The sequence below is a fragment of the Trichechus manatus genome, unplaced genomic scaffold (assembly GCF_000243295.1).
Source record: "Trichechus manatus latirostris isolate Lorelei unplaced genomic scaffold, TriManLat1.0 scaffold00148, whole genome shotgun sequence".
Lineage (NCBI taxonomy): Eukaryota > Metazoa > Chordata > Mammalia > Sirenia > Trichechidae > Trichechus > Trichechus manatus.
In genome coordinates, this window is record NW_004444084.1 from 3,363,910 (window position 1) to 3,379,790 (window position 15,881).

A 15,881-nucleotide genomic window follows, 5' to 3' on the forward strand; every position below is an offset into this window, starting at 1 on the left:
GAAGAAGACCCTCAACAAGATGGATTGACACAGTGCCTGCAGTAATGAGCTCAATCATAGCAATGATTGTGAGGATGGGGCAGGACGGGCAGTGTTTCATTTTGTTGTACATAGGGTTGCTATGAGTCAGAACCAATTCGACGGCACCTAACAACAACAACAAATTGAAATTTTAGGATTTCTTTTATTTCCTGTGATCATAAACCTCTTTACCCATAACCCGTTGCTGTCGAGCGACCCTATAGGACAGAGTAGAGCTGCCCCAAAGGGTTTTCAAGGCTTTACGAAGGCAAACTGCCACGTCTTTCTTCCATGGAACTGCTGGTGGGTTCAAACTGCTGATTTTTTGGTTAGAAGCCGAGCACTTAACCATTGTGCTACCAGGGGTCCTTCATAAAGATCTAGGTATTAAAAATATTCTGGAAAGCTATCATTACTATTATCAGTAGTACGTTTGGTCAAGACTACATATATTGAACACAATTGTAACACAAATATCTACACATTTTGAAAAATAAATTTCAAATTGATAAAATTTTTACTGGAAATGCATTTCTTAGTGGGATTAATCGTGTTCACACTTTTACTATGTATTTAAAGAAAAAAAAGTTATATACACTAAAACTAATTGACAACGGCAGCAAGCACGTTATGTTACTTTTTGTTAACAAAAAACACCAAAAACCAAACCCGTTGCCGTCGAGTCAATTCTGACTCATAGCAACCCTAAAGGGCAGAGTAGAGCTATCCCATAGAGTTTCCAAGGAGCACCTGGTGGATTCAAATTGCCAGCCGTTTGGTTAGCAGCAGTAGCTCTTAACCACTATGCCACCAGGATTTCCGTTTTTGTTAATAGGATATATAAATTATTAAAGACTTTTTAGGGAATAAAATTTGTAGCAAGTTTACTATGATTAGAATAAATATTTTATGATAAATTTTATAACTGCCTTATTGAAGTATACACTGAATCTTAAATCACATTAACATTTTATTTATAGGTTTTAGTCAATGTCTTGTGAATATTTTGAGTCCTGGAAAGCATTCCAGTCATATTTAAAAGAATCTTCCTCACTGACCTTTTCTGTATGGCCCATTTAAGATGATTTAGTTTCTAGTTAATGTTATCTCTTAAGGATATAGTTTAAAGGGACCACTTACATTTAAATACATGAAAAAGCCATTTTTAGTATTCAGTACTCCTTACTGATGCTTTCTTTTTCTGCTGTCATTTGACTCTCTCTCAAGAGATGCCTTCTTTGACAGTTGTTGGGGAATAGAAGAGGTAAAATACATTAAGCAAATATTGTCATTGTTCCTATCACCACACCGCACCATGCATCTGAATTCAGAGCATCCCGACATGTGCCAGCATGCTTTATTCCTATCACTAAGCTTCCCCCTCAACAGAAATGTGTATTAAGGCAGGGAAGTACAGGAAGTCCCTCAGTATGTGTGGTACTTATATTAATCACAAAAATGGGATTCGCTATTGTTTGGTACGTGGGTGGGTGAGAGTGGGAACTTTTTTTGTAAAGATACAAAAGATCTATTTTCCAGGACATTCATTTTAGAAAAATCGAGGATCTGGAAATTGGTTCCTTTAAAACTATCGATGTTCTACAGCCCCTGGAAAGTCTTCATGTACTTCTGCTTGAAGATAACTACTCTGTAAGAATCAGAGAACATGAATTTTCATAATGATTTTATAAGTCCCAATATGTAGTGTCCCTAAACCCCTCCTAAGTTCTCACCTTCCGTAACAACCTATAGTCTGTTGAGGCCAGAGGATTTACCACTACATTTCTCAGGATATCTTGCCATTGTTGTTTGAATATTCAAGCTGAACAAAATGCATGTATTACTCATATCACCAGGTCTATAGCTGGCTCTGAGTAGAGATTGCACAAAACCACAGAAGTGAAACCTAACAATTAGATAAGGCTGTAGGGACAAGAAAAAAAGATCAGTGTGCCTTAAGGAGTTGCAAGTCTTTAAATAAAATGGGGAGAATATATTCAGGAGTTTTCTATCTATTCAAATTCAGTTTTTATATTGACTTTCCTTATCAATAGTTTTTGGCTTTGGTAACGTGACACCTCAGCCACCTTAAGCTTAAACCTGGCTTAAGCCTAATATTGGCAACAAATACAAAATCATTTAAAAAAGAAAGAAAGAAAACCCAGAATGTTGACTGTTTTTGACACCAAAGAGGGAGAGCAGAATTCCTGCGTTCTCTCCTTCAAGACTATACTCAATTATGGAAGAAAAATCTTAAAAACAAGACGATCAATACCAGGGACAGTCTTGTCAGCAAATGCATTCCTCCAAATCCCTTTTCGTTTTAATATCTCAATTTGTACCTATGACTTATGTCTCTAAACCCATCTGAGCCTGTTTATATTTTAGGTTGTTTGTACTAACCAACAACGTTTCCACTTAGTTCCCCTAAAATTACCACTTTTATACATCAGAGATTGTCCTCCTTTCTATCATTCTAGATACCTAGCTTTTCTGGAGCTTTTCCAGCTGCTTCATGTCTTCCTTGGGTCTGTGCCTAGATACGCACATGGCCCTCCAGATGCCTCTGCTGCTGACTTTGAGAAAGGGGAGGGTAGAGGATTTCTTCTGTTGTGTCTGTTTTTAAACTATTACTATGTTCTGGTGTATATGGCATTGTTTGGCTTATCTGGAATGGTTTGCAAGGGAAACATTCTATAATAAACTGACTGAGTCGGAAAAGTAGTTTTGTTAGCATAAAGACGGTGTGACTGTTACCAGATCTTAGCAGGGTGGCAAAGGGTGTCACTTAAATGCTAAGTGGCCTGCAAGGCAAAATCACAGCACCAGAAGTATAGGGCTGGAATCGTGAACAAAAAAGAGAGAGAAATGTACCTTTGTTGAGCTTTACGCATTATTCTAAGTAATTTTCTCTATAATTGTATGATATACTCATAAAAAATCCATTGCCATCGAGTCGATTTCGACTCATAGCTACCCTATAGGACAGAGTAGAACTACCCCATAGGGTTTCCAATGAGTGCCTGGTGGATTCGAACTGCTGACCTTTTGGTTAGCAGCCGAACTCTTAACCACTATATACAGCAGCCTTTAAAATTTCCATAATTAGGAGATATTAGAGGAAGGCCAGAAAATAAAGTAGCCTTTCTGTCATGGATTGAATTGTGTCCCCCAAAAATATCTGTCAACTTGGCTGGGTCATGATTCCCAATATTGTGTGATTGTGTACCATTTTGTAATCTAATGTGATTTCCTTATGTGTTGTAAACTCTATCACTGTGATGAAGTTATACTGATGAGGTTTACAAGATTGGATAGTGTCTTAAGCCAGTCTCTCTTGAGATACAAAATAGAGAAGTAAGCAGAGGCACATGGGAACCTCATGCCACCAGGAGAGCCGTGCCGGGAGCAGAGCGCATCCTTTGGACCTGGGGTTCCTGTGCTGGGGTGCCTCCCAGACCAGGGAAAGACTGATGATGGGGACCTTCCTCTGGAGCCAACAGAGGCGGAGGGCCTTTCCCTGGAGCTGATGCCTTGAGTTTGGACTTGCAGCCTACTGGACTGTGAGAGAATGGACTTCTTTCTGTTGAAGCCATCCACTTGTGGTATTTCTGTTAGAGCAGCACTAGATGACTAAGACACTTTCCAAGATCACATAGTCATTAAGTGGCTGAGCAGGAATTCAAATCCAGGTATGTTTTGTACACAGCCCATGTTTCTTTCCTTACATCATTCAACAAAATGTACTGATCATCTACTATTTGCCACACACTGTGCTAGGATGTGAGGACTCAAAGATGGGTAAGACATAGTTCTTGTCCATCAGGATATTTGAGTCTATTCAAGAGAGGCAGATACATAAACAAATAATTACAGTAAAACCCGTTACTGTCGAGTCAATTCCGACTCATAGAGACCCTATGTGACAGAGTAGAACTGCCCCATAGGGTTTCCAAGGAGCAGCTGGTGGATTCAAACTGCCTACCTTTTGGTTAGCAGCCAAGCTCTTAACCACTGTGCCACCAGGGCTCCAATTACAGTAAAGTGACTCTATAAGTAATATACAGTAGGAGGGAGCTATCTGAGTGAAAAAGAAGGTCACATACTTCTAATGTGGAGCAAATAGATGCCAATTCCTCTTTGGGTAAAATACAGTGTTAGAGATTAGAGGTGTGTGTGTGTGTATCCTTAAGTTTGAATTTCTTATCACAGTTTGAAATAGATGGGCAGTGATATAGTCTGGGATAATTTTAGATTTATGACAAGCCAACAGTTAGGGAGGGGAGTTAACAAAACAAACAAATATTGCCATCGAGTTGATTCCAACTCATAGCAACCCTATAGGACAGAGTAGAGCTGCCCCATAGGGTTTTAAGGCTGTAATCTTTATAGAAACAGACTGCCACAGCTTTCTCCCACTGGGCAGCTCGTGGATTTGAACCACCAACCTTTTGGTTAGCAGCCGACCACTTAACCAGTGTGCCACCAGGGCTCCTTGAAGGGAAGTTAAGTGCAGCAGTTTGCTTCACAAGAGGCCCCAGCCCCTGAAGCCACCTGTTTACTTTCACTGCTGCTCTTCTATGATACCTGACAATTCCTGTGCTGAGGGAAGAATAAAAGCTGGTTAGCAATGCTCTATTAAGTGAGATAAGCAGCTACTGCTGATGGTGACAATCAATAGTGAAGTCAATAGCACCTGACATAGCTAGGAAAATGTTTTTCTTTAATTCTTCTTTTGAAATTGTATCCCACTTCTTCTTACCTTTTTTATGGAGTAGTGTCTGATCAACTTTTAGGTCCCTCACAGCTCCACATAGTAAAACCAAAACAAAACCCATTGCCATCAAGTCAATTTCAACTCATAGTGACACTATAGGATGGAGAAGAACTGCCCCATAGGGCTTCCGCCGAGCGGCTGGTGGATTCAAACTGCCAACCTTTTGGTTAGCAGCCGAGCTCTTAACCACTGCGCCACCAGGGCCCTGTAAAACCTGTTGCTGTTGAGTCGATTCTGACTGATAGCGACCTTATATAGTAGGTACTCTATAAGTGCCTCTAATCAGAGCTCAAAAACAATTATCCTGAAGAGCAGAAAACCCCCAGAGTTACACTTAATTCAAGAAGCATGGCTGGCCCACTCACCACTATATAGGTAATAATATTCTACACTTACCTAACTCTTCAAGTACACGATCTTATTTTACAAAACTCCCATCATGGTAAAACTGCAGTGTCTATCATAACACCTGGTGCCTAGAAAATTTATTGAAAGAATGCATGAATGAATAATTGTTTTATTTTCATGTATTTTAAGATGATAACCAGGAATCCCAACAGAACTTTGTAGCATAGCTTTTGTGACAAGGGACTGAGAAGAGCTGGATATTGTTTGTGAAATAATTAAAATAATAATAATTACCATCGATTTTGCACTATGCTGTGCCAGGGACTTTGTATTTATTATCTCATTTAATCTTCACAGCAACCTTAGGAAGCAAATAACTAGTATTATCCCCATTTTATCCATAAGGATTTTGAGACTTCAAGGGATTAAGCCATTTTCTCAAAGTCACACAACTAGTAAGTGGCAGCCTACTTTCAAACCACTCAGGTCTGCCGCTTTCCAAAGCCCATACCTTTGATCACTAAGAATCAAGGTGTATATTTTTCCCTACCCTGTTGATTTTTGGAGCTCTGGTGGTGTAGTGGTTAAGGTCACGGCTACTAACCAAAAGGTCGGCAGATCAAATCTACCAGCTGCTCCTTGGAAATCCAGTAGATTTCTAGGGTTGCTATGAGACGGCAACGGGTTTGGCTTTGGTTTAGTTTTGTTAATTTTTATGAAGTACGCTTCATTACTTATATAGAAAGAAGAGCCAGAGATTAAAATTACAGATCATAACATCTATTCTACTATGTAAAATCCAACTTAGATTGCCCTTTCAAAGGATCATTTTAGCAGGGAGATTTTTAATTTTTCATAATCTCTAACCTCTGTTCTGTTAGTCCACTGTCAGTCATTCCTTTTCAACTCAAAGGTTAGTGGGTGAGCACCTACTTTTAACAATGTATGGTGTGGGTGTGTGACCCAAAGACATGACCCAGATTTAAATGAACCCTCTAGCTTCACTTTTCCTCTCAAAGAACCAAAATTCACAGTGCTGCATTCTGGTTAATAAAGGACTGCCAGCATTTTATTTTAAGTGAGGTTACATGCCAGTTTGAGGGAATGTGAAATAGGGATTCCTAAGGTGAAAATGTGTGTATTTCTAAAAGCAGAACGGCGTTCTTACTTTTTTTTTTTTTTCCTAGTCGCATGTTTTTGCTTGAGAATATATCTTTTGAGAATTAACAGTGAATTGGAAACAGTGTTTAAGGTCAAGACATTAAATAGCACAAAGTGCATGCACTTTGCTATTGTGGTCCATATGGTTTCTACAGAAGTGTTTCCTCACGCTTGAAGGCTCGTGCTCTCTTTTTCAATATCTGATTTCACTTGAGCCTCCTTAGAATTCTAGAGCATTGATTTTGACTAATATTTTGTTGTTGTTATAAACTTTAAACTCTTTTTTTTTTTTTGGTGGCAATATACACAACCAAATATACATCCATTGACAAGTTCTACGTGTAAAATTCAATAATATTGCTTAGACACGTCGCGTTGCGTCACCATTCTGTCCCTATCTATGTGTTACATCATCATTAATTTACACTGCCCCTTAAAGTTCTCATCTGTGCTTTAGATGAACTGTTGTCAGTTTGAACTCATATACATAAGTCTTTATAACAGTGCAGTGCTACTTGGTATCTTACAAATGTCAAGAAATGGCCTGTTTTCAGATCTTGTCATTAATGGTCCAAAATAAGATAGTTACACTTTTTTGAATGCTTACTATATGCTTGGCTCCATGCTAAGTACTTGCATATATGCTCTTTTCAATACTTACCTCACTAAGCTTCAGTTTTCTTATCAGGAAAATGAGAGCACCTACATCAGAGTGATTTTAACTTATTTAAGGTTACATGGCTAATCAATGGAAGAACTAGGCTTTGATTTCAGCTCTCTCTAGCTCCTGAAAGCCTAAATTCCGAACCACTACCTTATATTGCCTGTGGACAACATACGCACTTCCACATCAGAAAGACTGTCCTCGTGACCCCGGGGATAGAGGTAAAGTTATTCCTTATGACTTTGCTTACACTGTCTGACCAGATACCTGTTTAAAAGTAGCTTTAGCTGTTCTCAGCTAAGATATAATTTGCTTTATCAATTTACTTCTATAAAATCTGTTTGGGCCTACAGTTAGCAAAGCATAGCCTGTTTAGCAGTTACTAAACTATATTAAAAGTTCACATGGTGTGATTTACAGAGAGAAGCACAAGTAGGTGTTTATACATGCCTAGTATGAAACTGTGCTCCAGATAGACTCCCCCAAAATATTGCATTATTGACGAACATCCAGAGCCACACATATTTCTCCATCTTCTCTCTTGGTCCTTCCAAGGGAGCTTTCCACTAACACACCAGTGGCCTCAGGATAAGAGGGGCAACTGGCTTTGAATCTGCAGAGCTGGGTTTAAGATCCAGCTCTACACATGGGGTCCCATGAGTCAGCTTAGACGTGACTGCAGCTGGTTTGGTTAGGTTTTCTACCACCGAAGCTGTATGACCTCAGGGGATCTTAGTCTTTTCATGTGCAAAATGGGAATAGTATTTGCCTTGCTTCCCTCCCAGTTGATTCCAAGATCAAAAGAGAAAAAGCATTCTACAAAGAAGAGACAAAGTTGCATAATTCTTAAAGGTAAGGGATTTGGAGCAAAAGAGATTCAGGTTTAAAGCCTGATTTTGATACTGACTGGCTGTGTGATTTGGACCCATTATTTAATCTAGGCGAGCAAGATTATTGTGAAGATTAAATGAGATAATACAGACCACTTGTAACATACCAAACTCTAGCTAATTGGTTTTCTTGATTAACATTGGGTTATAAATGGTCTTATTTCAGGATAAGGAAATGTCAGAAAGACTTGAATGAAGGTGTGAATAGATGCGATATATAAGGATGACGTGAGATTTTTGGTATTTGAATATGACCTCCACTGTCTAAATCTTCCAAACATAATATTAGGTGATCAGCAATAAACGACAACAGAAGAAGCATTTTCATTAAACTTTCTTTTCTCTAAAGAGAAGGATCTCAATTTGTAGACTTTATATCTACATCTTATTTGTTGACCCTTTGCTTGGCACATGAAGTTCCTTAATTTCTAATTGTTAAATAGATACGTGTTTGCTGTTCTCTGGTACCTCTCCAAATGTTTTGTTTCTCAAGCTTATCAAGCCCCCACTACGTCTTCCAAAAAGTTATCAAATGTTTATTATGCTTCTAGCTGAAGTTACGAGCATAAAGGAGATGATGTATGCAAACTACTATAATTGTGCTCTGGGAAAAGTTCATTGTTTTATATTTATTCTGAATCAGTAGGTGAGTTTGACACAGCCACACTAAATTTTGATAACTTATATGCTTTAAGCAAATTTCCTTTCTTAGGGTGTGGAGACAGTCTTTATGGTGCTAAAAAATTGCAGAGGTCACACAGCAGAACAGCAATAGAAAGATGTTTTAAAAAAAACAGTGAAACTTAAAAAATAGACTTTTGACGTGTATAAACTTTCAAGTCACTGAAAAATTCCACTGTATAGCATAGTAAAATTCGCTACTTCTGCATTATTGTCTTATGTTTTGCTTTGTCTCTCCCTAGAATGACTACAAAAAACTGTCAATGCAATGCAAAGATTTTGTTGTTGGACTCCTTGATCTGTGCAGAAATACCGAAGAAGTAGAGGCCATTCTGAATGGGGATGTTGAGATGCGCCATAACGGTGGAGACCATGGTCGTCCAAATCTCAGCCGTTTAAAACTTGCCATTAAATATGAAGTAAAAAAAGTAAGGTCAGGCATGAAGCCCAGTTTACATTATTTCAGTTTTTATGGTGCTAAATAAGGATGAAGTGTTGATATAGTTAGATTGAGTTGGGTTTTTCTAATTAATAGTCAACGGTAGGCAGCATTTTCTCTAACAAATCGTTTGAGAGCCTAGTGTGAGGCACTTAGCCTACAATAAATACCCATCTTTAACATCTAGACTTGTTTATGCAGAACACTGAAGTGATTACCAATTTCCTTGACTTAAGTAATGATAGAACAGTAAGTTTTTGCATCCAAATTAGAAAGCATTTGTTATATGATGGGAACATCATTACTTAAGTCCCAACTCCATTTTCTCATTCTTTTATATAGTTCAGTTTGGGACCAAATCCTTCAATTCCTTCTTTAATACATTTTAATCCCCTCCAACTATATCTGTGAAATGTTTTTAACCTTTCTTTCCATGTAGTGTCTCCACTTGGCTGCTTTCTTAAGTTATGTAAGATATAAAAAAAAAACAGTTTTTAAAAGCTGGTTTTTATAATAAAAACAATACACGCCTATGGTAAATTTTCAAATACTATAGTCACGCCCCGTTTTTATCTCCCCAGTTCCTAATGGATAGTCATCAAACACTGTCATGTTTACCTCCACAAATTTATATCTTGAACATCTTCACATGTCAGTCAGTAGCACACATTTTATCTTTTCAAAGGCAGCACTCGCTACCATGGAAGAAAAGGCCTGTCAATCTGCTTCTGTTAAAATTGTAGCCAAGAAAATCTTATGGAGCAGTTCTACTCTGTAACCCATGGGGTTGATGTCAGTCAGAATTGACTCAACTAACAACAATAACATAGTTGTTATATTCATTTAATCAATTATTTATGGGTGTTTATTATTTTCTTTAGATTTTAGTGATTACAAGATACCGCAGTAGACATCCTTATTTATATAGCTTGCTTACTTTCATGAATTTTATTTGTAGACAGAATTTCTATATGTAGAATTACTACATCAATTTTTTTTTGCTATACATTTGCTAAATGACCCTTTAAAAAAGGTGTACCAGTTTGTACGCACACCAGCAGTGTATGAGAGGGCTTATTTCCCCCACCCACAGAGGATATTATCAAACTTTTTAGTCTTTACCATTCTGAGAAGATAAAAATTGTATCTGGTTTTAATAATCTTAGAGATTAACCATCATTAAGAATCATTTGTAATTTTCTTATATAATCTATCTCTTAATATTATTTACCACTTTTTATTTTGGATATTGTTTTTCGTATATTAAATAACTTGGCCCTTTGTCATGTGCAAAGTTAATTTACAAAAAAATAAGTATATGAGAAAATAAAAATTTCATTCAGAAAAATAAAAAATGGTAAAGCCTTGAAAGTTTATTATAAAGAGTTTTAATTGAAAGCATTTGTGGCATAGGAACAAAAAGAGGTATCAATGGAGCAGAAGAGGCAGTCCAGAAACAGATCCGTCATTGTTAGGTGCCGTCGAGTCGTTTCTGACTTATAGCAACCCTGTGTACAACAGAATGAAACACTGCGTGGTCCTGTGCCATCCTCACAATCTTTGCTATGTTTGAGCTCATTGTTGCAGCCACAGTGTCAGTCCATCTCCTTGAGGGTCTTCCTCTTTTTTGCTGACCCTCTACCTTACTAAGCATGATGTCCTTCTCCAGGGACTGGTCACTCCTGATAACACATCCAAAGTAAGCGCAACGAAGTTTCACCATCCTCAAGTCCTAGGGGCACTCTGGCTGTACTTCTTCCAAAACAGACTTGTTCTATTGTAATAATAATATAATATATTATTATAATACATATGCAAATACCATATAAAACAGTGTAGCATTTTAGGTCAGTGAAGGAAAGGTAATATATTAAAAATGTAGTATCTTGGCTAGCAGGAACTTTACATCACTTCTTCTAGATGGGAAAATAATATATAACCATAAAAGCACTTATGTAAAACATTAACGAATCTTTTTATAGTGTTAAATTTCAAAAGTGTTTCTGTGCTTTGAAAGAAAGCCCATTAGTCACAGAGGAAAGGCCCAATGAATTGGAATCTTCTAAGTTATGTAATACATATTTAGAACCTCCTGCCATCCTGATGCCTATTCACTAGATGTTTTATGTTTGTTCTTTAATTCTAACGATATTTTTGCAAGGGAAATCACAGAAGTAAATATTAGAACACATACAAGTAGTTTATGCTGAAACATTCTTTAATCAAGCTGTTAAACGTTTTGTTGTTTCCCTGCTAGTTCGTAGCTCATCCAAACTGCCAGCAGCAGCTTCTCTCCATATGGTATGAGAATCTTTCTGGTTTACGGCAGCAGACCATGGCAGTCAAGTTTCTTGTCGTCCTCGCTGTTGCCATTGGACTGCCCTTCCTGGCTCTCATCTACTGGTTTGCCCCGTGCAGCAAGGTATGTCTGTAAAGCCTGAACCTCTACCTTCTTCTAAAAGTATGGCTACTTGTATATGTCAGAACCAGTTAAGCACTGGAAAATTCTATTTCCAAAATAAAATTTTCAGGGAAATCGTAGTTGGGTTTAAATAACCTTTATGACTTTAATACTATAAAAATAATATGTATTTGCTATAAGAAAAATACAGGAGAGAAAAAATGAAAAGAAGAGAAAAGTCATACTATTAATCATACTATGAATGTGTGAAAGAAAATCTCAGTTACTATGTTGGTGTATTTCCTTTTAATCCTCTCTCTAGGCATATATATGCATATATTTTTATATATTTTATAAGATTATACAATACATTGTGCAGATACTTGTCCAGAAAAAATTGAGATGAAAGTTTTCATTTTGCATTTATTTGAGCTAATATGACAAAAAATCATAATGTAAAAACTCGATCATGTAAATACGAATGCAGTGCTTGTTTTACTGAACAAATTTATTTTAGGGATAGAGGATACTGTAGCCGGAGAGCAAAGGTAACTTTTTTTTTTTAAAAGCAAAATCTATCTTCCCAGGGTTTTCTGAAGATAATACATTCAAATGGAACTAGTCTTTCAAGTTTGAGAAATGTTGACCCATCATTCTGTTAAGAGGCATGAAAGTTTGTCTGTCCTGCATTGACAACAATATTAACCTTCATGTTCTTGAAGTCACCTTTCTGGGTCTGCTTAGGCAGACTAAAATAGTTCTAAAGTTATGTGGCTAAAGTGGCTGCTGGACCATCTATTTGTCTGCTGTGTAGAAATAATAGTTGGATTACTTGCCATTCTTAAATATGGACAGGGCTTGTTTTCACACATTTATAACACATGGGTGAAGATACATACACCGCATTACCAACATATTGTCTTCTTATCACTAAACCATGTATTTGGTAATTTAGCCTTATAGGGACCCTTCTAAGTAGCCCATGCTGTAGAAAGCCTTTTACATAGTGGGAACCTCATAATTGCTTCTATTGGTGATGATAGGACATGCTGGAAACTGGGCATGTTCACACAAGGGCTAAAATCTGTCATCACAGATTTTTTTTTCTTTAAAATATCATAAGCCCCAAAATGCACCTCGTGTAAATAAAATATAAATGAGCAAAAATAAAATGAAAGCAGTGAGATGTCCTAGGGATAGAAATGTGTAGCGCAGATTTTCTTCTAGAAAATTAGTTTTTCTTTTTTTCCTCCTTTTTCATAGGAATGACAGATTTCACTTAGAAAAAACATTCTAAATTTTCCCTACTAGAACATAGGCCATATCTATGTATGTAGTCTGTTTGTATGATTCCAACTCACATTTCCTGAGTCTGCAGAGATTTAAGCTGAATTAAAAAGATGAGAGTTTTTGAATTATCCCTGTTAATTACTCTGTGATCAGTTAAATTATAACATCTTTTCTAAACTGAATAGTCATCCTTTCTCATATCCAATGAGTTCAAAAGCATAATGCCTTCCTGAGTGTCTAGTGCTTTGACACAGACTCTGGCAGTCTTTAGAGTTACAGAATTAAAGATTTACATGTTTATTTAATTTTGATTGAATCCTAATTAACCTGATTTCCTTCACTATTTCTTTTCCCTAGCCATTTTTCTTTGTGGCATCTGTTCCCCATCTTTGTTTATGAACATTGAGGCAAATAATCAAATTAAAAGGATGCTGTCAAGGTTATTTTTGTCTTTCATGTCTAAAATCTATTTTACTATTATTTATCATTTTAAGCTTGATGATAAAATCTATTTTACAGTTTTCCCCTTTAGCAAAGAACATAATCATTATTTACATGTTACAGAATTAGTTTTTTTTTCTTGTGGGGGAGAGATTGCTCAAGCTAAATTGAAGCTTTTATTTAAAATTCTATTTAAAATATTTTAAATTTGCCAATATATCCATAATAACTAACCCTAATCAAATTACAGGCTTATGCACCTTGACTAAGTCCCTGTTTCTTTTTAAATTTGGTTTTCTCTCCTGAAGTTTGCTCTTGTCCCCTTTCAGAAAACTTTTTGTCCTTACTTGTTCTTTTTTTTCCCTACTATAACCCAAACAGCAATGATTTTATGTTCATTTCAATAAAAAGAGGCCATACTGTGATTGCAGATCTTTTACTTTAAGCTAAACAATTAACCAGTTACGGTCGAATTGACTCCAACTCATGGCAATCCCACGTGTTTCAGGGTAGAACTGTGCTCCAGAGAGTTTTCTATGGCTGATTTTTCGGAAATAGATCACTAGGACTTGAACTTCCAACCTTTCAGTTAGCACTTGAGCATGTTAATCATTTGCACTTTCTAGGGCTCTTAGTAGCTCATCCTTTTCCGTTTTTATGTGGTGTTGGGTAAATAGGTATTTGATCATCAATAAATACTTTAAAATAGTATGATATGTAATATCTAAAGGCAAGCCTTTCTTTCATTGCTAACTCTCAATAATTTGTTCAGTTGTTAAATTGCCCCTTTTACAGTTTTTTTTTCAATTGTGCTTTAAATGGAAGTTTACAGTTCACGTTTGTTTCTCATACAAAAATTTATACACACACTGCTATGTGACCCTAGTACTGTCCCCATACTGTGACAGCACACTCCTCCTTTCCATCCCGGGTTTCCCGTGTCCATTCAACCAGCTCATGTCCCTCTCTGCCTTCTCATCTCAGGACAGGCGCTGCCCATTTAGATTCATGTATCTACTTGAGTTAAGAAGCACACTCTTCACGAGTATCATTTTATGTCTTATAGACCAGTCTAATCTTTGTCTGAAGAATTGGCTTCAGGAATGGTTTTAGTTTTCTGCTAACAGAAAGTCCAGGGCCATGTCTTCCAGGGCCCCTGCAGTCTCAGTAAGACCATTAAGTCTGGTCTTTTTACTAGAATTTGAGTTCTGTACCCCACCTCTCTCCTGCTCTGTCAAGGACTCTTGTGTTCCCTGTCAGGGCGATCATTGGTATTGAGGCACCATCTAGTTCTTCTGGTCTCAGGCTGATGGAGTCTATGGTTTATGTGGCCCTTTTGTCTCTTGGGCTAATATTTTCCTTGTGCCTTTGGTGTTCTTCATTCTCCTTTGGGTTGGGTGGGTTGGGACCAATTGATGCATCTTAGATGGCTGCTTGCTAGCTTTTAAGACCCCAGACGTCACTCACCAAAGTGGGATATAGAACATTTTCTTAATAAACTTTGTTATGCCAGTTGACCTAGATGTCCCCTGAAAGCATGGTCCCCAGACCCCTGCCCCTGATATTCTGTCCCTTAAAATGTTTGGTTGTATTCAGGAAACTTCTTAGCTTTTGCTTTAGTCCAGTTGTGCTGACTTCTCCTGTAGCGTGTGCTGTCCTTACCTTCACCTAAGATAATTCTTGTCTACTATCTAGTTAGTAAATACCCATCTCCCTCCCTCACCACCATTGTAACCATCAAAGAATGTTTTCTTCTGTGTTTAAACCTTTTCTTGAGTTCTTATAATAGTGGTCTTATACAATAGTTGTCCTTTTGTGACTGACTGATTTCACTTAGCATAATGCCTTCCAGATTCATCCAAGTTATGAGATGTTTCACGGATTCATCATTATTGTTTATCATGGTGTAGTATTCCATTATATTTTGTTTATCCATTTGTCTGTTGATGGACACCTAGGTTGTTTCCGTTTTCTTGCTATTGTGAACAGTGCTGCAGTGAACATGCGTGTGCATATATCCATTTGTGTGACGGCTCTTATTTCTCTAGGATATAGTCCAAGGGGTGGGATTGCTGGATCGTATGGTACTTCAATTTCTAGCTTTTTAAGTAAGCACCAAATCGATGTCCAAAGTGGTTGTACCATTTTACATTCCCACCAACAGTGTATAAGTGTTCTAGTCTCTCCACAACCTCTCCAACATTTATTATTTTGTGTTTTTTGGATTAATGCTAGCCTTATTGGGGTGAGATGGTATCTCATTGTAGTTTCGATTTGCATTTCTTTAATGGCTAATAATCGTGACCATTTCCTCATGTATCTGTTAGCCGCCTGAATGCTTTCTTTGGTGAAGTGCCTGTTCATATTCTTTGACCATTTTTTAATTGGGTTATGTCTTTTTATTGTTGAGGTTTTGCAGTATCTTGTAGATTTTATAGATTAAACGCTGATCGGATTTGTCCCAGTCTGTAGGTTGTCTTTTTAGTCTTTTGGTGAAGTCTTTTGATGAGCATAAGTGTTTGATTTTTAGGAGCTCCCAGATATCTAGTTTCTCTTCTGATATTTGCATTGTTACTTATGGTTTGTATTGTGTTTATGCCATGTATTAGAACTCCTAGCATTGTCCCTGTTTTTTCTTCCATAATCTTTATAGTGTTCAATTTGATATTTATGTCTTTGATCCATTTTGAGTTAGTTTTTGTGCATGGTGTGAGGTATGGGTCTTGTTTCAGTTTTTTGCAGATGGATATCCAGTTATGCCAGCACCA

At 37.2% G+C, this 15,881-nt stretch overlaps 1 protein-coding gene across 2 annotated transcripts in view; it reads left to right on the forward strand.

Annotated features, from left to right (window-relative positions):
- The window catches only part of TRPC6 (transient receptor potential cation channel subfamily C member 6), a 140,230-nt gene that overhangs the window by 87,049 nt on the left and 37,300 nt on the right, over positions 1–15,881 (forward strand). Inside the window, exons 3-5 of one of the 2 annotated variants that reach the window (XM_023740129.1) lie at positions 7,082–7,192; positions 8,785–8,970; positions 11,239–11,403. In XM_023740129.1, the coding sequence (XP_023595897.1) occupies positions 7,082–7,192; positions 8,785–8,970; positions 11,239–11,403 (462 nt within the window). The remainder of the gene's footprint in view (positions 1–7,081; positions 7,193–8,784; positions 8,971–11,238; positions 11,404–15,881) is intronic. The other variant, XM_004385868.1, reaches the window with a different exon arrangement.